This window comes from Dipodomys merriami, unplaced genomic scaffold (genome assembly GCF_024711535.1).
Source record: "Dipodomys merriami isolate MVZ:Mamm:240054 unplaced genomic scaffold, mDipMer1.0.p SCAF_106, whole genome shotgun sequence".
NCBI classification, from domain to species: Eukaryota; Metazoa; Chordata; class Mammalia; order Rodentia; family Heteromyidae; genus Dipodomys; species Dipodomys merriami.
The window spans coordinates 664624-688245 of NW_027202338.1; the positions used below are offsets into that span (position 1 = coordinate 664624).

A 23622-nucleotide genomic window follows, 5' to 3' on the forward strand; every position below is an offset into this window, starting at 1 on the left:
CTTTACATTCTCTCTAGACTGATTTTCTCTTTCTTTTTTCCTTCCTTCCTTTCTTTCTTCCTTCCCTCCTTCCTTCCTTCCTTCTTTCCTTCCTTCCTTCCCCTCTTCCTTCCTTCCTTCTTTACTGAGGTTTGAACATGATAAACAGACACTATCTACTGAGCCACTCTGAAAGCCTTTTGGCCTTTGATTAATTTTCAGACAGGGTTATCATGGTTTCTGGCCTTGGTTGATCTGGACTGTGATTTTCTATTATTTCCATGTCCCAAGTAAGTAGTTAGAAAAATGGCAGGCATTGTATACTTGGACCAGTACTTTTGTTGGTGGTGGTAGTGGGGGTTTTTGTTTTTTTCTATTTTTGGTCTTTGTGTGTGTGTACTGGGTTTTAAACTCAGGCCTTCACACTTGCTAGGCAGGTGATCTACCACTTGAGTCATACCTCTAGTCCCTCTCTCTCTCTTTCAGAAAGGGTCTCACTTTTTTCCCAATAGAATCTCCAACCTCCTGCTCACCTCTCAAATAGCTGGGATTACAAGAGTGACCGTGCTTCCCTACCTAGCTGGTTATCTATGATTAACTTTTTGTACCTGCATGTGTGTGCCAATCCTGAGGCTTCCATAGGCTTGGGCACTATTGCTGAGCTTTATTGCTCAAGACTAGTGAGCCACTTGAACCACAGCTCCACTCCTGGCTTTTTCTTTTTTTGCTGGTTCATTGGAGATAAGAGTCTCATAGACTTTCCTGTTTGGGTTGGCTTTGAACCGTGATCCTCAGATTTTAGCTTTCTGAGTAGTTGGGATTACAGGCAGGCATACTAGCACCTGGCTCTGATTGATTGACTTTACTCTTTTTCAGGCTGGTTTTTCTGTGACTCACTTGAACTTCCCTATCAGCCTGGTTTAGGTTCTCAAGTTCAGCCACTCTCAGTGGAGCTATTTCCCTAGTCTCCCCAGATTGAGCTGCATAGGCATGGGCAAACTGCCAGTTTCCGTATCCACAGGGACCCAGGGCAGGGGAGGGCCTCAGGCAAGGCCCTTCAACTGTTTCTGCTTCCACTTCCTGTGTTGTACATATGGGAGGCCTCAGAGCTAAAAGATCACTCAGACTGCCCAACAGAGAGGGCTCAGGTTGAAAACAAACCAGAAGTCAGGCCACCTGCCTTTTTATTTATCATTTATTGTTTGAGACCTGGAACTCCCTAGGCTCAAGCGATCCTCCTGCCTCAGCCTCCAGAGTAGCTGGGACTCCAGGTGGGGACCACAATACCCAACTCCACCTGTCCTTTTACAGGCAATGTGGGTGAGGGTTGGTTGATTTTCGCAGAACTGGGGATGGAACCCAAGGCCTCTCTCCTCCTAGGCAGGTGCTCTACCACTGCGCCGCTCCTCCAGCCTCTTCCTGCCTTTTTAAAAATCTGATTTCCACCTGGTTATATCACCATGTGCAAGGTATTTTACCTTTCCTGGACTGCAATCTGCTCATCTGTAAAATGAGACAGCAATCCCTGTGTCCTAGGGTCACTGCTAGGATTAAGGGCTGAGCACTTACTTTAACTACAATCATGTTGTATGTGGGGGTGAGTGGGTACTGGGACTTGAACTCTGAGTCTCCCACTCTGGCTTGCCTTTTTGGCTAAAGGATGGTGCTCTATCATTTGAGCCATCCCTCTACTTCTGGCTTTGTGGTGGCTACTTGATGAGCCTCCTTTTTTTTTTCTTTTGGCCTGGGTTGGCTTCAAATGATGATCCTCCTATCTCAGCCTCCTGAGTAGCTAGGATTACAGGCATGAGCCACCAGTGAGCACCCAACTACAATAATTTTATTTTGATTACACCTCATCTTAGGAAGGTAAGTGCCTGTCTGGCAGTTCAGGACCCCCATCCCCTGTTGTCATCTTTCCTTCAGTCTAATTTAGGTCTTTGCCTTCTAAGCCACCCTCCCCTCAACACACACACACGTCAGCAGAGCGGCCTCAGACACAGAAAAAAATTTAATTCTGCTGCGGCGGAGGGTCCCGGCTCTGGTAGAGTGGGGGGATTTGGTTTTGGATTTTGTTCATGTGAGGGATTTATTGGGGGCAAGGTTGGGGAGAGGAGGTACGAAGAAGGCATAGGGGGGAAAGTCTGGTCCTTCCAGTGGGACCTGCCCGGAACATCTGGTAGTGAGAAGAAATTAGGGGAGAAGACAAATTAAGGGAAGGCAGAGGGAGAAGAGACCACCACAGAACAGAGAAAAAGGAACAAGTAGAGCAGGACAGAGACATCAGACAGACAGACAAGAGGACTGGACAAAGACAGACAAAGGGGACCAGGGGAGGGAAGTAGGGGGTGGGGATGAGGTGTGTGTCAAGGGGTGAGGGGGGGGGCTTTGGAGGCCGCCGCGGGACAGAATAGGATCTAGTCCAGCCAGATACAAGAAATGGACCCCTGACCCCTTGCCCCGGGGTCCCGGGCTGGGGGAGGGGGCTCGTGTCTCAGTGCTGCAGTGTCGGGGGGGCCCTGCCCCTCCCCGCGCTTCGCTGTGTAAGGCACCGGCTCCAGCGAGGTCCGCGAGCGCGCGAGGGGAGGGGCAGGAGGGGGCGTGGCGGCCGGTGACCACGCCCCCGAGCCAATGAGGCGCGTTCTGGGCGTGGTCTTGGAGATGCCCCGCCCCTCCCTCCCTCCCAGGAGGAGAAGGGCGGAGTCTCCCGGCTCAGCTCCTGGCCCAAGTTCCTGGCAATGTGCTTTTCCCGCCCCAGCGTCCCAGAGGGGCTGTGGCCGTTTATCCAGGGGGGGTGGGGTGGAGGGGACGCCCCCCCCTCACCCCAGGCATCCCGGCGCCCGGACCCCTTTTCCCCACTCGTTCACACGGTACTCTCCAGCATCCATTCGGTGCTGGTAAAAGCCAGGCGCGCCCTGGCGGAGGCCAGCCCCAGGTCTCCGTCCTCCCCGGCCGCGCCCCCGCCGGCCCCGTCCAGGTGTGGCGTGGAGCGGTGGCGCTTTGTCCGCCGGGCGCGGCGCGGGTAACTGTGGCTCTGAAATAACGCCCCGTAGTCCCCATCGAAGGAATAACGCTGTTGCGGCCTTGATCGGGCTGGAGCCCCTCCAGGAACCAAAGCTAGAATCGGGGGCGCAGAAGCTGGTGGCCCCAGGGCCCCTGAACGGCTCCTCCGAGGACCTGCCAAAGCCCGAGACTCCTCCCCGGAAGTTTCCTCGGATGGCAGCAGGCACAGGGAGGTGGCCGAGCCGCCCAGAGAGCGTCCTAGTATCGTCTCCTTCTCCATGGAAGCTGCCTCAGCCGCGGTGGTGGTGGCCTTGGCCTCGATGGCCACCGCAGCAGCCGGGCTGGCCACCTCCCTCAGTGCCTCGTAGCGGTCTTGTGCGGCCGGGGCCGGGGCCTGCTGGGTGCCTGCACCACCGTTAGTCTGCGAACACACGTGGCTGACCCTCGGGGGTGAGCGGGAGGCGCCCTTAGTGCGGCGACTGTCTCCATCGCCGTATACTTTGTAGCGAATCATGAGCAGAACGATGAAAACCAGGACCGAGGCGACGATGACGCCCCCAATGGCGATGATCATGGTACCACCCAGGAAATGGGCCCTCAGGGGGCGACACGGTGCAGGATCCCCCGCCGTCGTGAACTGCACACAACCCACGACTCTCGTGGCGGGTAGAGCCGTGGCGCCGTCGTCGTAGACCGCCAGCACGCACAAATCGTAAGCCCGGCCCGCTGCCAGATCGTTCACCAGGAAGGTCTGGCTGGTGGATGGGATCATCCTGCAGAAAGGGAGTTGAGGGTCATGGTAGTTAGCCCCACTCTGAACCCCGCACCCTTTCACCTGAAACCCCCCTCCCACCCAGAAAATAAAAAGAGGAAACTGAACCTGAAGGGGTGGGTGTTTCCCCTCTTTCCCTCCAATATAGTTCTACCCTTTCTCGGGACCACAGTTACAGGCCACGCCCCTCGTCTGCATGCCCCACCCTCATACACACCTGGTCAACCACTTATTGGGGACAATACCTGCCATTCATGCTTCCTCATCTACATATCCCCGCCCCCACGTGGGAGGAGTACTGTAGTTTTTCTATCCTGCCCTCAATGGACACGCCCCCCCCGCCCCCCTCCAGTATCTCCCACAACTGTTAGTTGAGCTCCTTAATCTTCATTTGTTTACCATTTAAGGAGACTGGTGCTACAGGCCACACCCTTCATCTTCCTGGCCTTGCCCCCAGACTGCCTATTGAAACACTGCTATTCATGTCTCATTTACATATCCTCACCCTTGAATGGGAGTTCTGTAGTTTTCACACTCTGGAACTCTAGGTGGTTCAAATTTAACCCCCCCCCCCCAACTTATCTGCATGCCTCACCCACAGCCATATGTACACCAAGGCTAAGCATTTACAGAGTTTGTCTTATTCATCCTAATAAAGGATTATCTTCTAGTTCCTCTTTCATACTTATCCCTGCCTTGCACGTGGGAGGAACCATGCTTCCAGTCATTCTCCTTCATCCACCTTTGAATAAAACCATCATTTCTAGGCACAATTTCTACCCAGTTACTTATTCCCACCTCTATTAAGGGGCCCTGGTGGCTCACACCTGTAATCCTAGCTACTCAGGAGGCTGAGATCTGAGGATCCCATTCAATGTCAGCCTGAGCAGACAGAAAAGTTTCTGTGAAACTCTTAACTCCAATTAACCACTCAAACACTGGAAGTGGAGTTATGGCTCAGGTGGTAGAAAGCTAGCCTTGAACAAAAGAGCTCAGGGACATTGCCTAGGCCCTGATTTCAAGCCCCACAACTTAAAAAAAAAAAAAAATCAGAAAGAGAACAGTGGCTCAAGTGGTAGAGAACTATCCTTGAGCACAAAAGCCCAAACCAAGAGACTGGGCAAGGCTCTGAGTTCAAGCCCCAGTACTAGCATGAGCATGCGTGCTCGGGAAGCCACACTCCACAATGGCTAACCAGGAATATAATTCTTCTACTCTGCTTAGGCTCATCATGCCCCACCCTTACCCAGATATTAGAAGCAACCACTCCTTTGTGTACTGAAAGCCCAGTAATGTCAGACAAGACCTAATCAGACTTCCAAAGTTCCATCCATAATTGAATTAAGTGTAGCCAAGCTAGTGTGTTCCTTTCTTGCTATAAGCCCTTCCCTTCAAAGGCAAAAGAAAGTGGTTATATCAATTAAGTTTGAGAGCAAGGCCATCTGAGTGTGCATCTCTCCTTTGCCTCTGGCTTAGCTCTGTGTCCTTAGGCAAGTTTCTTAACATTTCCTTTTGTTGTTGGTGATGGTCATCAGGGGCTTGAACTCTGGGCTTGAACACTATCCCTCAGCAGTTCAGCTCAAGGCGAGCACTTGAGCCACAGCACCACTTCCAATTTTCTGGTGGTTTATTGGAGATAAGAGTCTCAAAGTCTTCACTGCATGGGCTGGCTTTGAACCATAATCTTCAGATCTCAGCCTTCTGAGTAGCTAGGATTACAGAGCCATGGGTGCACAGCTTAACATTTCTTTTTTTTTTTTTTCTTTTTGTCAGTTGTGGGGCCTGAACTCTGGGCCTGAGGGCTGTCCTCAGCATTTCAGCTCAATGCTAGTGCTCTACTAGTTGAGCCACAGCGCTACTTCTGGTTTTTTCCTGCTTATGTGGTACTGAGGAATCAAACCCAGGGCCTCATGCATGCAAGGCAAGCACTCTAACACTGAGCTGCCTTCCTAGCTCCACGGCTTAACATTTCTTTTTTTTTTTTTTTTTTTTGGTCGGTCGTGAGGCTTGAACTCTGGACCTGGGCGTTGTCCCTCAGCTCTTCAGCTCAAGGCAAGCGCTCTACCACTTGAGCTACAGCGCCACTTCCGGTTTTCTGGTGGTTTATTGGAGATAGGAGTCTCACGGTCTCTCCTGCCCGGGCTGGCTTTGAACCGCGATCCTCAGATCTCAGCCTCCTGAGTAGCTAGGATTACAGGCGTGAGCCACCAGCTCCCAGCTCTTTATTATTATTATTTTTTTTTTTTTTGGGTCCGGTCGTGGGGCCTGAACTCTGGGCCTGGGCGCTGTCCCTGAGCCCTTCAGCTCAAGGCTAGCACTCTACCACTTGAGCCACAGCGCCACTTCCGGTTTTTTTCTTTTTGCTTATGTGGTGCTGAGGAATCGAACCCAGGGCCTCATGCATGCAAGGCAAGCGCTCTACCACTGAGCCACCTTCCCAGCCCAGTGCCACTTCCGGCTTTTTTCTTTTTGCTTATGTGGTGCTGAGGAATCGAACCCAGGGCCTCATGCATGCAAGGCAAGCGCTCTACCACTGAGCCACCTTCCCAGCCCTATTATTTTTTTTTTAATGTTCTTTTTATTGTTGGTGGTTGTGGTGGAGGTCGTGGGGCCTGAACTCTGGACCTGGGTGCTGTCCTCCAGCTCTTCAGCTCAAGGCTAACACCCTACCACTTGAGCCACAGCACCACCTCCGGCTTTTTCTGCTTATGTGGTACTAAGGAATCAAACCCAGGGCCTCATGCATGCGAGGCAAGCACTCTGCCACTGAGCCAACCTCCCAGCCCTGGCTTAACATTTCTATACATCAGTTTCCCTCACCCTACATGTGGTGAGGTGGTGATAATCAAATGTCCCATATTACAAAACATGAGCCAGGTGCCGGTGGCTCATGCCTATAATCCTAGCTTACTCAGGAGGCTGAGATCTGAGATCTGAGGATCGCAGTTCAAAGCCAGCCTGGGCAGGAAAGTCCCAGGAAAGTCCAAGAGACTCTTTTTTTGGGGGGGGGGGGGATCCGGTCGTGGGGCCTGAACTTTGGGCCTGGGTTCTGTCCCTCAGCTATGCAGCTCAAGGCTAGCTAGCACTCTACCACTTGAGCCACAGCGCCACTTCTGGCTTTTTTCTTTGTGCTTATGTGGTGCTGAGGAATTGCACTCATGTCCTCATGCATGCAAGGCAAGCGCTCTACCACTGAGCCACCTTCCCAGCTTCCCCCCCTCTACCCCCCCCCAGACTCTTATCTCCAATAAACCACTAGAAATCCAGAAGTGGTGCTGTGACTCAAGTGGCAGAGTGTTCACCTTGAGCTGAAGAGCTCGGGGACGCACCCAACCCCAGAGTTCAAGCCCCATAACTGACAACAAAAAAAAAAAAAGGAAGAAAGAAAGAAAGAAAGAAAGAAAGAAAGAAAGAAAGAAAGAAAGAAAGAAAGAAAGAAAGAAAGAAAGGGAAAGGAAAGAAAGAAAAAGTAAAATAAGAGCTGGGTGCCAGTGGCTCACTCCTGTAATCCTAGCTACTCAGGAAGCTGAGATCTGAAGATTGCAGTTTGAAGCCAGCTCAGGCAGGAAAGTCCAAGAAATTCTTATTTCCAATTAACCACTAGAAAACCAGAAATGGCACTATGGCTGAAGTGGTAGAGCACTCGCCTTGAAATGAAGAGCTCAGGGACAGTGCCCATGCTGAGTTCAAGCCCCACAACCAACAAAAAATATTAAAATAAATAAATAAGAGTGGGGCACCAGTGGTTCACACCTGTAATCTACTCAGGAGGCTGAGATCTGAGAATTGAGGTTCAAAGCCAGCCCAGGCAGGAAATTTAATAAGCCTCTTATCTCCAGAAAGTGGTTTTGTGGCTCAAGTGGTACAGCTCTAGCCTTGAGAAAAAGAAGCTCAAGGACAGTGCCCAGGCCCTAAATTCAAGCCCCAGGAGTGGCAAGAAGGAAGAGGAGCAAGAGGAGGAAGAGGAGGGGCAGGAGAGAAAAAATGAGGAAAGAATTACTGAATAGTCAAAATCTGATACTTAATATAGCCATTAGTTGACATCCCATTCAGTGATAGTCAGAAATCTTGCCTAGGGTTTGGGGCCAATACCTCCCTGACCAATTGCAAGGCTTCTTTTGTTTTGGGCTGGTCCTGGGGCTTGAGCTCAGGGCACACGTATTGCCCTGGAGCTCTTTTGCTCAAGGCTAGCACTCTACCACTTTGAACCACAGTTTTACGTTCTGGTAAGTACAAGGCTCTGAGTTAGGCCCCCAGCTCTGGAGGAAAAATAAAAGAGTCTCTTGGACTTTCCTGTCCAGGCTGGCTTTGAACTGGGATCCTCAGATCTCAGCCTCCTGAGTAGCTAGGATGACAAGGTGTGAGCCACCAGCGCCCAGCTGTAAGACTTGTTCTAGATGTCAATGGCCCCCTTCTGCTGGGTACATCCATCTTCCCTATTGGCTTCATCTTGTCTCAAGAAACTCAGGCCTGCCAAATCCACAGCACCGAACCTTACAAGCTCTCCTAGTGACCAATCAGGAGCAAGGCCAGCCCTTTCCTCTGTCAGGGAAGAGGCTCCAGCTCAGGAAAAGGCCATACCTCAGCTCTACAGGCCTGCTCACCTCTCAGAGCACCACATTCCCCTCCTCTAGGACACCTTTTGGTTTTGAAGCCCCACCTTAGTCATCCTGCAGCCAGGAGGGTCCCTCACACCCAAGAGTCACCCTCCAACCCAGACATCAAGTATGAACCCACCAAAGGTGCCCTCATGCTCCCCCTACCTGCCTTTTCCCAGACTACCATCACCCCCCAACCTGGTTCTCCCAGGCTTCAACTCTTCTCTTTCTCCTTACAGCTTTGCATTCCCTTGCTTCCCCTCCCCTCCCCTCTAAATAACCAGTTGCTAGGGGCTCCTCCTTTATCAAGGACAGAGACTGGCTCCTTAAGAAAGCTTGAACCCTTCGGTCTCTCATTGGCTGTTAGACCAGAACAAGCCACCCAGCAGGTTTCTGATTGGATATCACCTCCACCCCGTGGCAGCAGTGAGGAAGTTAACCCATGCAGAGCCATTATACAGGCATCAGTAAAAGAGGATGAAAGACAGAAACCTAGCCCCTGAAGAGGAAGCATCTTAGGGTTTCTTGCTTGGCTGGAGACAGGGGACTAGAGACATCTGAACACACATCTAGAGTGGGGAGGGAGGGGGTGTCTGGGAACCATCCCCTAATCTGCAATGTGGTGATTATGGGCCAGATAGAAGGACTGAGGAGAGAGAGTGAAAGAAACGGGGTTATTTACCAATGTGTATTATCCATTTTCCCAGCAAACAGAAAGTATGTGTCCAGCATATAAAGGACAGCTCTGTCCCCCACCCATTAAGCCTCAATTTCCCTATCTGCAAAGTGAGAGTGGGCTAGGGGTGTAGTGAGGTACTTGATTAGTATGGGTGAGGACCTGGGTTCGATCCTTAGTGCTGCAAATAATAAAGAAGACAAGAACGTGGGACGGGCAATGATCACTGAATCACAGAGAAACTGGGAAGGGAGAATGACGTAGCAGCACCGTTGGAAACATCATACAAAATGTTCTGTGTGGTTCCTTTGCCTATTGTTTGTAAATCTGGGCCAGTATCTTAACTATCTCTGTCAGCCCAGGACCAAGCTCGCCTCAGATGAAGCACAGAGTAGGTCTTTGCTCACTGTTAGGTAGCTAGAATCCAAAGGAGGAGCTAGAGTGCTGAGTGTGGTGGCACACACCTGTAATCCCAGCACTTGGGGAGGCTAAGGCAGGGAAACCAAAAATTCTAGGCCAGCCTGGGCCACAGGGCACCAAGTCCCTATCTAGGGGCTAGGGGTGGGGAGAGGACCATGAGGAAAAGAGAGACATTGATTCACTTCAACAATGGGAGAGTGCCCACACTGCACTAGACCTGTGGCAAGAGGACATGGAGAATGGTGGCAGGTATATAAGAGAAGGTCTGAGCACACCCCAAAGCTAGAGGTGGCATCAAAAGTGGGATCATTTTCCAGCCCCTCTACTGCCTGACTGAGGGCAATTCCAGAGCAAGGCATTCAGCAGGTGCTCTACAGTTGCACAAGGGAGGTGTAGACAAGAAGTGGCATCCTCACAGCCAACAGCCAGTTAACAAATCCCCACTGGGTGCCCAAGAGTCAATTATCAAGTCCCTACTGTGTGCCAGATCTGTAGCGAAGAGCCAGACCATAGAGTAAAGACTTAGCGGGCCAAGGTAGTACCAAAGGTATGTTCTGGTCTCTTCCCAGTGGTTTGGAAATATCCTGAAGACAGGGACTGGGGTCACTTTGCCCTTCTGGATCCTAGTACCCAACTTAGGGCTTAGCACAGAGGAGGGATCAGACACCTAATGGGGGCAGGTGGGGACAGGGTGGAGACAGACCAACATAGACAGGGGAGAACAAGAAAATTTGACCACTTGAAGACACCCAGGCAGGAAAGTCCCAGATACTCTTATCTCCAATAAACTAGTCAGAAAAAGCCAGAAATGGCACTGTGGCTCAAGTGGTAGAGCACTAGCCTTGAGCACAAAGAGGCTTAGGGACAGAGCCCAGGTTCTGAGTTCAAGCCCCTGGACTGGGGAGAAAAAAGAAAAGAAAAGAAAGAAAACTCAAGAGGGGATGGGACTCCTAGGCATTTCGAAAACTGCCTTCACCACCCAGACCTGTTCATCAAACATGGCTTCCAACCAAGGCAAAGGGGTGGAAATAACATCCATTTTTCTCACCCTCTTTGCTTTCTCTATCTATAATGGACCCCTATGTGTTAACATAATAGAAGTGGTTAATAGTTTCTTAATGGAAATGTAACTAAAAGCCAGTGTTAGGGACTCGCACCTGTCATCATAGCTACTCAGCAGACTGAGATCTAAGAATCGTGGTTCAGAGCCAGCCGGGGGAAGAAAGTCCATGAACCAACAGAAAGCTGGCCTTGAGCAAAAGAGCTTAGGGACAGCACCCAGGCCCTGAGTTCAAGCCCCATGACCAACCAGAAAAGAAAGAAAGAAAGAAAGAAAGAAAGAAAGAAAGAAAGAAAGAAAGAAAGAAAGAAAGAAAGAAAGAAAGAAAGAAAGAAAGGAAAGAAAGAAAGAAAGAAAGAAAAGAAAGAAAGAAAAGAAAGAAAAGAAAGAAAGAAAGGAAGGAAGGAAAAAAGGAAGGAAGGAAGGAAGGAAAAAAGGAAGGAAGAAAAAAAGGAAGGAAGGAAGGGAAACTAAATAGACACATATATGTTCCCTCTCCAAAAAGTTTAACTTTTATTTTGTACCAGTACTGGGACTTGAACTCAGGGTTTGGGTGTAATCTCTGAGCTTTTTCACTCAAGGCTGGTGCTCTAACACTGTGTCACAGCTCCACTTTTTTTTTTTTTTTTTTTGTCAGTCATGGGGCCTGCACTCTGGGCCTGGGCGCTGTCCCTCAGCTCTTCAGCTCAAGGCTAATTCTCTACCACTTGAGCCACAGTGCCACTTCCGGCTTTTTTCTTATGTGGTGCTGAGGAATCGAACCCAGGGCCTCATGCATGTGAGACAAGCACTCTACCACCAAGCCACCTTCCCAGCCCACAGCTCCACTTCTGACTTTTTTTTTCTTTTGGTGCTTAATTGGAGATGAGAATCTCCTAGGCTCTCCTGCCTGGGCTGGCTTTGAACTGTGATCCTCAGATCTCAGCCTCCTGAGGAGTTAGGATGATATAAGTATGAGCCCCCAGCACCCAGCTTCTAAGGTTGATGATTACGATCAATGTGGACATGAACCCTAGGATATGCACAATTAGGCTGGCTTCCTTCACTGTTATAACTGCAGCTTCCAGCCTTCAACTGTCCTCATGTAGATGCTCAACAAATATTTGCCAAATGCAAGAAAAACAGAGCAAGACAGAAATAGAGGAGAGAGGAGACAGAGCAAATGAAGGAGTCTGAGACTAGTCTGAGGCCATGCAGAAACCCCACCTGAGCAAGAAAGCCAAGGGTAGCCAGGTATCGGTGGCTCACACTTGTCATCCTAGCTCCTCAGAAGATCTGAGATCTGAGGATCAGGGTTCAAAGCCAACCAGGACAGATAAGTCTGTGAGACTCTGATCGCCAATAAACCACCAGAATCCTGGAAGTCACGCTGTAGCTCAAGTGGTAGAGCATTTGCCTTGAGCTGAAGAGCTGAGGGACAGCGCCCAGGCCCTGAGTTCAAGCCCCAAGATTGATACTAACAAAAAAGATAAAGGGAAAAAAAAAGCCAAAGGAATGGGCACACAGAAGGGAAGGCCGGACCGACCCCTGGGCTTGGAGCTACACCACACCTTACCTGTACACAAGAGAGTCATCGGCCGAGCTGTTATACTGGACCTGGTACATGCGGATACCGGGCACTGGCCTCTGGGCTGGCCAGCGGATGAGCACAGAGCTTGAGGTGAGTTCGGCCGCCACCAGCCGGCGCTCGGAAGCTGACTCGTTGGCCCCGGGTCTGCCTGGGGTGGCGATGTCAGAGGAGCCGGGCTCCGTGAGAGGCGGTGGGGCAGCAGGTGGAGGTGCCATCAAGGGCAAAGGTACCACGCAGACCTCCACGGGCGCCGTGGCTTCCCCGGCCGCGTTGGAGGCGATGCAGGTGAAGATGCCACTGTCTCTTAACGTGGTGATGGTCACGTCCAGGGTCCCATCCCCTCGCACCCGAGTCCGGCTGGAATTCCCCAGCAATCTCCCATCGGGCGCCACCCAATGTACCACAGGCTCAGGGTCACCCACCGCCCGGCAACGTAAACTGACCGCCTGGCCCTCAACCACCAGGGCGCGGCCCCCAGCTTGGCGGGTGATTAACGGCGGTTCGCAGAGGAATTCCTCCTCGGGGATGGACCAGAAGTAGCGATCGGTCAGGTGCTCGGGGGTGGCACAAGTTTCTAGATCATCCTCACGGGTCAGCCGTCTCAACCAGAGCAGTTCGCAATTGCAGTGCAGAGGGTTCCCCCCGAAGCTGACGGTCAGCGGCGTGGGGGGCTTGGGCCCGCTGCCCTGGGACCTCAGGAACAAGCCATCGGGAGGGAGTTTGTGGAGGCGATTGGAGGTCATGTCCAGGCGCACCAGCTTGTGCAGCTGCACGAAGGTCCCCTCGGCGATGTGATCGATGAGGTTGTGGTCCAGCGTGAGCGTGTTCAAGTTCACCATCTGGCCCACGGCCTCCCAGGGCAGGGCCTCCAGGTTGTTGTAAGACAGATCGAGGTCTTCCACGGTGGACAGGAAGGCGTCAAACGCGGCCGACTCGACCTTGCGGATCTGGTTATTGCCCAGGATCAGGTGGCGAAGATTACCCAAGCCCCGCAGCTGGTCGCCCCGCACCTCGGCCAGACGGTTGCTGTCCAGGTGCAGGGCACGCAGGGCGCGGAGATCGGCGAAGGCGCCGGCCGCCACTTGGCCGATGGTGTTGCGGGACAGGGTGAGATGCACCAGGCTGGTCATGTTGGCGAAATCCCGGCGCCGGACGGCCGCGATGAAGTTGTCGGTAAGTCGTAACTCCACCACGCGCCGGTCGATGGCCGGTGGCACGAAGAGCAAGCCGGTCTTGGCACACAGCATGGTCAGTGTAGGTGCCACATTCTGGCAAATGCAGCGTCCTGGACAAGGCTGGCTACGAGATGCCCCGGCCCAGAGTAACAACAGAAAAGACAGGGCAGTCGGAGGCGGCGAGAAGAGCACCGTGGACAAGGGGCCCGGAGCCATGGTGCCCAGAGAGAGCAGGAGGGACAGGAGGTTAGACCTGTAGAGGAAGCAGAAGATGACCTGGGCACGGGGCTCCATCACCACCCTACCAGCTCCCAGTGACCTGCCTCAGTGTCAGAATCGAATCCCACCCCTCCAAGTGACCTGATCACACCAGACAGTGACAGCCCTCAGATTGCCTATGGATAAATTATTATAATCTTTCTACTTTAGTTGGTAAATTACCAACCCTTGGAAGTGGAGCTGTGGCTCAAGGTGGTAGAGCACTAGCCTTGAGCAAAAATAAAACTCAGAGACAGTCCCCTACGTCCTGAGTTCAAGCCCCATGTCCAACAAAAAATAAATATAGGTAGATGTTGGTGGCTCACACCTGTCATCCTAGCTACTCAGAAGGTTGAGATCTGAGGATGACAGTTCAAAGCCAGCCTGGGCAGAAAAGTCCATGAGATTCTTCTCTCCAATGGACCATCAGAAAACCAGAAGTGGAGCTATAGCTCAAAATGGTAGAGTGCTAGCCTTGAGCAAAAGAGCTCAGGGACAATGACCAGGCTCTGAGTTCAGGCCCCAGGACTGGCAAAAAAAAAAAAAAAATGGTAGAGCACTAGCCTTGGGCAAAGGAACTCAGGGACAATGCCCAGGACCAACCAATAAAAACATTACCACTCTTGAATGTCCAACTTCTTTCTCGCACCTGGGCCAATCTAGATCCTTCAGTTCTTTTCTTTTCTTTTTCTTTTTCTTTTTCTTATTGGTGGTACTGGGAGTTGAACCCAAGGCAAGCCACCTACCATTTGAAACAGGCCCGACACCCAACCCTACCAAAGATTTTGAAGTCACTGTTGACTTTAACTTAAGGCCATCGATGTCAAAAACCATACTGTCTGGGTTCAAATCCCGGCAGTGACACTTACTAGCTGTGTGACCTCGGGAAAGTGTCTGAACCTCTCTGAATCTCGGTTTCGTCATCTGGAAAGTAGAGATAAAGACAAGGGCTCATTTCTGTGAAGACTGGGTTAATCAATACATACGGCTGACTTTAGAATAGCATCTAGCATCTAAGATGGGCTTACTACATGCCAGAAGTCATCATCATCATCATCATCATCCTCATGATCACCACCATCGTCGTTATTATCACTATCAAGTGGCTAAGGTGTACTAAGAACAAATACTACTACAATGACAAGCAAATGCTTTAATATTTGTGTGTGTGTGTGTGTGTGTGTGTGTGTGTGTGTGTGTGTGTGTGTACATGTGGTACAGGGGCTTGAACACAGGGCCTGGACACTATCCTCAACATTTTGCCCAACACTGATGCTCTACGGCTTGAGCCACATTTCCATTTCCAGCTTTTTGCTGGCTAGGTGAAGATAAAGAATTCTGGATTTGGCTGATTTCAAATAGCAATCCTCAGCTCTGAGCCTCCTGAGTAGCTGGGGTTACAGGTGGGAGCCACAGATGTGAGCCACTGGCACCTGACAGGAGCAACTGCTTTGAAATCAGCCAGATTCAGGTTCAAATCCTCTCTTCCTCCCTTTGTGACTCCCCCAACACTGGGCCAGAATGACTTTTTAAAAACTTGCCTAGGCACTGGTGGCTCACACCTGTCATCCTAGCTAGTCAAGAGGCTGAGATCTGAGGATCACAGTTCAAAGCCAGCCCAAGCAGGAAAGTCTGTGAGACTCTTATCTCCAATAAACCACCAGAAAACTGGAAGTGGCATTGTGGCTCAAGTTGGTAGAGTGCTTGCCTTGAGCTGAAGAGCTGCCAAACCCAGTGTTCAAGCCCTAAGACTGACCAAAAAAAAAAAAAAAAAAAAAAAAAAATTGTCTGAGACTGGGACTTGAACTCAGTATCTGACATTCTCATCTACTGGCTGGTGCTCTACCACCTGGCCACACCTCCAACCCCAGAACAACATCATTTAGAAATTGAGATGAGAGTCATACCATCTTTACTGGGATCTTTTTCCCCCCCTTTTTATTGGTCATGGTGCCTGAACTCTGGGCCTGGGCACTGTCCCTCAGCTCTTCAGCTCAAGGCTAGTGCTCTACCACTTGAGCCACAGCGCCACTTCTGGCTTTTTCTGCTTATGGGGTGCTGAGGAATCGAACCCAGGGCCTCATGCATGCAAGGCAAGCACTCTACCACTGAGCCGCCTTCCCACTGAACAAGCCTGGGCCTGGCATACTCTGCCAACATTCAAATCCCTCTCCCATCCTGGGCAGGGCCAAAGAGAGTATGAGGAAGGCAGAGACTGAGATTAAACACAACCATTTCCTAGCTCAGACTCAGTCCTTCTGAATGAGTCTTTGTCCACACACACACACACACACACACACACACACACACACACACACACACACACACACACACACACACACACACACACACACACACACACACACACACACACACACACACACACACACACACAATGGTTCTGCTCCAGGCAAAGCCTGTGGGCTCGTATTCCTCCCTTCCCCCCTACACTAGCCCATGACAAATCCCCCCCCTCACAACACAGGGTAGGGGTGGAAGAAGGAAAAAATGAGAAAGGGTGTCCCTGAAATAGTTTTCATCCCCACTTCCCTGTACTCCAGTGCCGCTAACACACTTCTTAAGACTCTATGGGGCTTACATTTTTGTGTTCATAAGAGAAACCAAGAAAATCAGAAAGAGATGAAGCCAGGGGGAAAGGGTTGGAATGGCAGACAGAGAGGGACAGATTCAGAGAAAGAAAAAGAATCCCAAATGAAGGAGAGCTGGGAGTGAAGCTCAGTAGAAGAGTGCTCTGCCTAGTATTTATAAGGTTCCGGGTTCCATTCTCAGCACCACATACCCACACAAAAAGGTAAAGGCTGAGCACGGTAGTGCACACCTGTAATCCCTGCACTCAGGAGGCAGAGCCAAGAGGATCATAAGTTTGAAGCCACTTGGGCTCCAAAGGCAAGATGCTAGCTCAGAACAGCAACAAGCACTGGAGATGTAGCTTGGATGGTAGAGTGCTAGCCAACCAGTAAAAGTGTCAAGTACCAAGTTCAAGTCTCAGTCTCCAACTTAAAAAAAAAATAAAGAAAACAACAACAACAAAGGCAACACCTCCTCCCAGCAAAAAAAAAAAAAAAAAAAGCCAGATGTGTGGCTCAAGCCTATAATCCTAGCTGCTCAGGAGGCTGAGATATGAGGATTGTGGTTCAAAGCCAGCCTGAGCAGGAAAGTCCATGAGACTCTTATCTCCAATAAACCACCAGAAAACCAGAAGTGGTGCTGTGGCTCAAGTGATAGAGCACTAGCCTTGAGCTGAAGAGCTGAGGGACAGCGCCCAGGCCCAGAGGTCAAGACCCACGACCAAAAAAAAAAAAAAAAAAAAATAGAGCAAGACACAGTAAGAAAGAGCAAAACTGGGAATGAAGGAGACATACCAGAGAGGGAAACAGACTAAGCCATGTACTAGTAGTTCATGCCTGTAATCCCAGGTACCCAGGGGGTTGACATCTAAGGATTAAGGATAGAAACCAGCTCAGGAAGAAAAGCCTCTTATCTCTAATTAGCCGCAAAAAAGCTGGAAGTGAAGCTGTGGTTCAAGTGGTGCCAGCCTTAAGCAAAAAAGCTAAGGCAAAGCATGAGGCCTTGAGTTCAAGTTCTACTACTGGCCCTAAAAGAGAGAGATAAAAGAGAGACAGACAAACAGTAGAGAAATTGAAAGAGGAAAAAACAGGCACTGGCTACTCAGAAGGCTGAGATCTGAGAATTGTGGTTCAAAGCCAGTATGGACAGGAAAGATCCTGAGGCTCTGATCGCCAACTAACCACACAAAAAAAAGCGCCAAAAGTAGAGCTGTGACTCAAGTGGTAGAGCTCCAGCCATGAGCACAAAACAAAACAAAACTCAGGAACAGAGCTAGGCCCAGAATTCAAGCCCCAGGACCAGCACAAAAACCAGAACAACCCCTCTCCCCCCCCCCCCCAAAAAAGCCCACTGGAATGTGGCTTATTGGTAGAGTGCTTATCTAGCATTCATGAAGTCCCAGGTTTGATTCCTCAGCACCACATACACAGAAAAAGCTGGAAGTGGCACTGTGGCTCAAGTGGTAGAGTGCTAGCCTTGAGCTGAAGAGCTGAGGGACAGTGCCCAGGCCCAGAGTTCAAGCCCCAGGGCTGGCAAAGAAAAAGAAAAATTAATTTAAAAATAAAATAAAATGCTTGTCTGCACTGACCAGACACTCTGACCTAAGAAAGTGAGTCTTGCATGATTCAGTGCCCCAGTTCCACTTGACTGTGGGGGGTCCCTAGGGCTCAGAACCCCCAATTTACTAGAACAAAGCTTCACCTCTCACAGTCAGAGTGGGACTTAAGCAGCAATTGGAAATACCTAATACCTAGTATGTACCAAGAGACACTGCAGTACCAGCGGACAGAATTCAGACTCATTCTCTTGAGATCACATCCAAGTCCCCACTCAGTCAAAAGGACTTCCGCAAGAAGCACCCACATGTCCAGCTATAAACTGGCTTATGGGGGGGGGACCCAAAACCCAACTCCCTTATTAGTTCAAAGAATTCTGTAATTCTTTGTAATATATGTAACCATTATTTGTAACTGTGGTCTTGACAGAGGAAATGCTACATGCCAGCTGCTACAATTACTACTATAAAAAGGTGTTCATTTGTTCCCTCTCCCCTCCTCCCTCTTCCTCTCTATATTAGACACCTATCAGATCAGACTCATTTGAACTCAGGGCCTTGCACACGCTCAGTGCTCTACCATTTGAGCCACACCTACAACCTTTTTTGTTTGTTTGTTTGTTTGTTTTGGCTTTAGCTTGTTTTTTTGGGGGGGGGCCTGAACTCTGGGCCTGGGGGCTGTCATTCAGCTCTTCAGCTAAAGGCTAGCGCTCTACCACTTGAGCCACAACGCCACTTCCGGCTTTTTTCTTTTTGCTTATGTGGTGCTGAGGAATCGAACCCAGGGCCTCAGGCATGCAAGGCAAGTGCTCTACCACTGAGCCACCTTCCCAGCCCTTTAGTTTGTTTTTCACATAGGGTCTTACACTGTTTTGCTCAGGCCAACCTCAAACCAAGATCGTCCTGTCTTTGCCTCCTGAGTAGCTGGGACTACATGCATGTACCACTCTGCCCAGGTGGAACTTATCTGTACTGAGAAGAGAGGTTATATCTTACCCTGAGATTCTACCTGTCCCCCAAAGCCTCCTGGTCACTAAAAACCCTAACCCAACCATGATGCTTCTAGACTAGTCCCCCCCCCCTCAGTCTAGGGAGGACTGGGGCTCTATGGCAGGGAGGTTCTAGGCCCCAGCTGGCTCCAAGCTCACCCCCACATTTCTCTCTCTCTCAAGCCTGAGGGCTCCAACTCACCTCTCTTCAGGGAGTCAGGGCCTGGGCCAGTACCTGCAAAGGAATAAAAAAACCACCCGGTTAGCACCTTCTGGTCCCTTTGTGGGCCCTTTGGCCTGCCTCAGGGAACAGCGGAGCTAAGGAAGTCCCTAGAGCTATATCCCTCAGCTCCATTGCTTTGTTTCTGCAGCCTCCGAATTTCAGAAGTAGATTCTGAAATGTAAGATTGAGCTTCAGGGCTGGGTCACCCAAAGCCAAGGGTTCAGGACCCCTGTTTGTCTTCTGCCCTCCCCTCTTCCCCCAGTTCCTCCTCCATCATGATCCTAGAATCTGGCATCTACCCCTACATCTCTCATCCTTGGGATTCTAAGTTCCCAGACTCCTTTTCAGTCCTCCAAAGGCTGGGCCAGATGCCTCCCACACCCAACCTTTATAACCCAGGTCCCCATCTCCCCCATCAAACCTTGAACTGTAGAAGAAGCTAGGAGGGGACCCAGGGCTCCTACCTTACCATCCCAATACTGGGGGACCTATCTCAACCCTCCAACCCAAGTTCTCCACTGGGACTCCCATGAACACACCAGCAAGATCTGGAGTTCCCCCCCCCCCCCCCCGCCACACACACACAAAACTGCCAGGGACACCTAGCCAAGTACAAGGACCACAGCCTGGATCCTAGATCATTCCCACTCAACTAGATGTGTGGTCAGCCTGCACACACATGTCCAAACAGACACACAATCCGCTCCTCTGAGACCAGCACTGACCCACCACACGGTTACCCACCCATACACAGAGACAAACAGACATCGCAAATACACACCTGAGTGAGCAAATGTACACAGGTGCACACTTTTGTGTGAGTGTGTGCCTATCCTGGGACTTGAACTCAGGGCCTGAGCTTCTTTTTGCCCAAGGCAAGTGCTCTACCACTAGAGCCACAGCTCTACTTCCGGTTTTCTGGTGGTTCATTAGAGATAAGAGTCTCATAGATTTTCCTGCCCAGGCTGGCTTCAAACTGTGATCCTCAGATCTCAGCCTTCTGAGTGGCTAGGATGACAGGTGTGAGCCACGGATGCCTGGTTTAGGTGCACACTTTGAAACACTGAAGCACACTCACCCGACTTCACACATCTGAATGGTGTTTGTACAGTCAGACACCTGCCCACCCCCAACATGTACACCCTAGCTGTGCACACCTCACACGCTTACACAGACATTTTTGAGACTGAGGCCCTAAGGACAAGCTACACACACACACACACACACACACACACACACACACACACACTCACACACATCCACCTCTACAGACATGTCAAGATGTTTGCTCAGCAACAGACACACTCACATAGTCCCAGGAGGGTTTTCCACACTTATAAAGCCACACACACACACTCACACACACAGAGCATTCTGAATAATAGTCAACACACATTCCTCCACACCCTGGGGTACCCCCCTCACCCCAATACCTCACCCAGCACATTCCAATACCTTCCTCCCCCAAATCAGATGACCATCCTGGGTCAGAGGTCAGAGTTCAGCAGGTGGGAGTTGGGGGGGGGGTGGTGATCAAATCCAAAGCCAGGTTCTAAGAAAATCTTCCTGTCTGGAGCCCCAAAGCACCCCACCCCACCCCACCAGCCCGGCCATCACCCCCACCCTCAGCCGGGTCATCAGAATGCCGGAACTCTTGACGGGAGCTGCTGCTGCAGATTTCTGACCGGTGTGTGTGTGTGTGTGTGTGTGTGTGTGTGTGTGTGTGTGTGTGTGTGTAGGGGTGTGGGGGGGAGGTTTAGGGTGAGGTGGGTGGGGATCTGGCCAGGTCTTCGCCCCCACCCTCCCCCCAAACCCTAAGGCCCATCTGTCCATCCCTCGGCCTCTCATCCTCCCATCTGTCCACCTCCGAGCTGCCCATCCCCCTCCCCCAGCCACCGGGAAGGGGAAGAAAGATATGGCCGTCTCCCCCAAGGATGGCTGGGGACCCCCCTTCCTCCTCCTCCGGTTGACATGGACCGAGGAAGCGGCGAACTCCCCTCCCCCCCCAACCCGTCTAGAGGCCTGGACCCACAAGACATTGAGTCTCAGCTCCCCCCCCCCCCCGCACCCCACCCCTCTCCATCGCGGGCAGGTGGACTCGCAGACAGACACACAATCCGCGAGCGCGCGCGCGCACACACACACACACACACACACACACACACACACACAAATGGACACCCGAGCGAACACACCCGGCTACCCAGATCCACGGCTTGTACACCCCAACCCGGACACAAACACCCCACGCAGGCGGCTGAGCGGTGTGCACACACCTGGCACACAACCCACGCGTGTGCACACACACCTGCACACGGCCCCCTTCCCGGACCCCGGGGGGGGGGGTCCCTCGTGCAAGAAGGGGTGTGTGGTGGAGAGGGGGGGGACACACAGGTGCACACACCCGGATGGATGGCCCCCCAGGATCTGGGCGCGCGCGCGCACACACACACAGACACACACACACATACACACACACACCGGGCCTCGGAGCGCACGCAAGGCCGCCGCAGCGCCGGCCACACTCACTCACTCACACCCGCCTGCCTCCATTTCCCCCCCGCTGACCCAAGGTAGGGGGAGGGAAGGTTTGCTGCAGGGGTGGGGTGGGGTGGGGTGACACCCCAAGCTTACCCAGCCCGGGCAATGGGGGGGCCCCGGGCCCGGCCCCGCCGCCGCCGCCGCCGCCGCTGAGCTCCGCGCCATGGTGGGGGGAGGGCCGGGGGAGGGGGCGCGGTGCCGCGGGGCCGCCTCCCTCCCGCCTCCCGCCCTCCCTCCGCCCTCCCTTCCTCCTTCCCTCCCTCCCGCGCCGCCGCCACCGCCGAGCTCCGCCCTCCGCGCCGCCGCCGATCCCCGCCGCAACGGGGAGGGGGAGGGGGCGCCGACCCGCCCCCCGACCCCCCCAGACTCGCTCCCTGCACCCCCCTCCCCGGGGCCGCGGCGGAGACCCCCTTCTCCACTGCGGAGCCGCCAAAGCCCGCCCCCGACCCCTCCCCTGCCCCACCCCCGGCCTCCCCTGAGACCCCCCCCATCCTTTAGACCACGCCCCGACTGCTAGGGGACCCCACCGGCCCCCCACCACCACACACGACACATCGAGATCTCAGATCACGTCCCCCCCATCCCCATCCCCCGCCAACAGCACCTCCGACCAGGCCTTACCTCTGTGCTAAAGACCCAGATCATATTAAAGAGACACCCAGGACCACAAAAAGAAAGAAAGAATGTGTCCTCGGCTCTTCTGTGACCTCCACACCCCGCCAGGGCCCCGAACGCACTCTCCCCACCCCGGGTACTCAAGGGCACCCAGAAATCAATGCCTCTAGCATACAGGTGGACCCTAGACCACACCCCAACACTCAGGAAGGTGGCAGGTCCATGGGGTACCAACCCCAAGATCATGCCTGAGCCCCTCTGAGGACCCCAACTTTAATCCATAGCGAGCTACTCAGCACCACAATCAAGGTCCCATGACTTCGTGAAGACCCTTCCCCTCCTCCCGCCATTTCCTTTGTCCTTCCAGGACCCTTAGCCCCTTCCTGGTCTCCAGGCCAGTCTAGAGCACCCCACAATGTGTGTGGGGGGGTGCTTTTTTATTGTTATTATAAAGGTGATGTATGTAGTGTTTACATGCTTAAACTTTCCACTTCCTGCCCCTATTGTATCCATGTTCCAACCCTCTTAGGAGCCTTAGGCCATCCTCTTCTTACCTCTGCTTTTGATTTACCCTACATTCTTTCCCATATCCCCCTCCCCCATTCTCTGACACCCTTCCACACCCTTTTCTCACTCTGACTCCAAAGAGCCCAGGATACCTTCCTCCCAGCCCTTCCCTCCAACACAGGACCTTGTCCATGTTCCCACCATCCCACAGGCCTCTCTGCCTTACCCTTTTGCTGTTTTATGTTTTATGTTGTTGTTGTTGTTGTTGTTGTTGTTGGACCGTTTGTATTTTGGTGTTTTTTTTCTTTTTTCTGTTGGTCCTGGAGCTTGAACTCAGGACCTAGGCGCTGTCCTTGAGCATTTTTTGGCTCAAAGCTAATGTTCTACTACTTCAGCCACAACTCCACTTCTGCCTTTTGGGGATTCATTGGAGATAAGAGCCTCATGGATTTTCCTGTCTGGGCTGGCTTCAAATCATGATCCTCAGATCTAGGCCTTTTGAGTAGCTTACAGGATTACAGATGTTAACCATTGGCACTTGGCTATGCTTTCCCTCCCTTCCTTCCTTTCATCTTCTTTTCTCTTTTTTCCAGTCCTAGGGCTTGAACTCAGGGCCTGGGTACTGTCCCTGAGCTTCTTTTGCTCAAGGTTAGTACTCTACAACTTGAGCCACAGTGCCACTTTTTCTGTGTATGTGGTACTGAGGAATTGAACCCAGGGCTTTATGCATGCTAGGCAAACACTCTACCACTCAGCCATATTCCCCGCCCCTCTTATTTCTTTTCTTTGGTCGGTTGTGAGGCCTGAACTCTAGGATTGGACACTGTCCCTCAGCTCGTTAGCTCAAAGCTAGTGCTCTACCACTTGAGCCACAGCGCCATTTCCAGCTTTTTCTGCTTATATGGTGCTGAGGAATTGAACCCAGGGCCTCATGCATGCAAGGCAAGCACTCTACCACTGAGCCACCTTCCCAGCCCGCCCCTGTTATTCCTTTTTCTTCCCCCCCCCTTCTCTCTCTCTCTCTTTTGGTCAGTCATAGGTCTTGAACTCTGGCTTGGGCATTGTCCCTCAGCTCTTCAGCTCAAGGAGAGC

At 51.9% G+C, this 23622-nt stretch overlaps 1 protein-coding gene across 4 annotated transcripts; it reads right to left on the reverse strand.

Annotated features, from left to right (window-relative positions):
• Positions 1 to 1972: 1972 nt before the first annotated feature.
• LOC138812603 (leucine-rich repeat and fibronectin type III domain-containing protein 1) lies at positions 1973 to 21587 on the reverse strand. Of its 4 annotated transcripts, none has more exons than XM_070000595.1 (5): positions 21502 to 21587; positions 18847 to 18879; positions 14381 to 14435; positions 12064 to 13506; positions 1973 to 3755 (listed from the first exon to the last, which is right to left on the reverse strand). In XM_070000595.1, the coding sequence occupies exons 4-5, from the start codon at positions 13467 to 13469 to the stop codon at positions 2843 to 2845; spliced, it is 2319 nt and encodes a 772-aa protein (XP_069856696.1). In that variant the 5' UTR covers positions 13470 to 13506; positions 14381 to 14435; positions 18847 to 18879; positions 21502 to 21587; the 3' UTR covers positions 1973 to 2842. The 4 variants fall into 4 exon arrangements, with proteins under 4 accessions (XP_069856696.1, XP_069856723.1, XP_069856705.1 ...); XM_070000622.1 differs by having other exon boundaries at positions 18804 to 18879; XM_070000604.1 differs by lacking the exon at positions 21502 to 21587 and adding an exon at positions 20323 to 20425.
• Positions 21588 to 23622: the final 2035 nt, after the last annotated feature.

Excerpts from the sequence above, each read along its gene's own strand:
- LOC138812603 (XM_070000595.1), bottom strand. The coding sequence starts at position 13,469 with ATGGCTCCGGGCCCCTTGTCCACGGTGCTCTTCTCGCCGCCTCCGACT. Across the intron at positions 3,756-12,063 it reads GATGACTCTCTTGTGTACAG|GATGATCCCATCCACCAGCC; the intron begins GTAAGGTGTGGT and ends CCCTTTCTGCAG.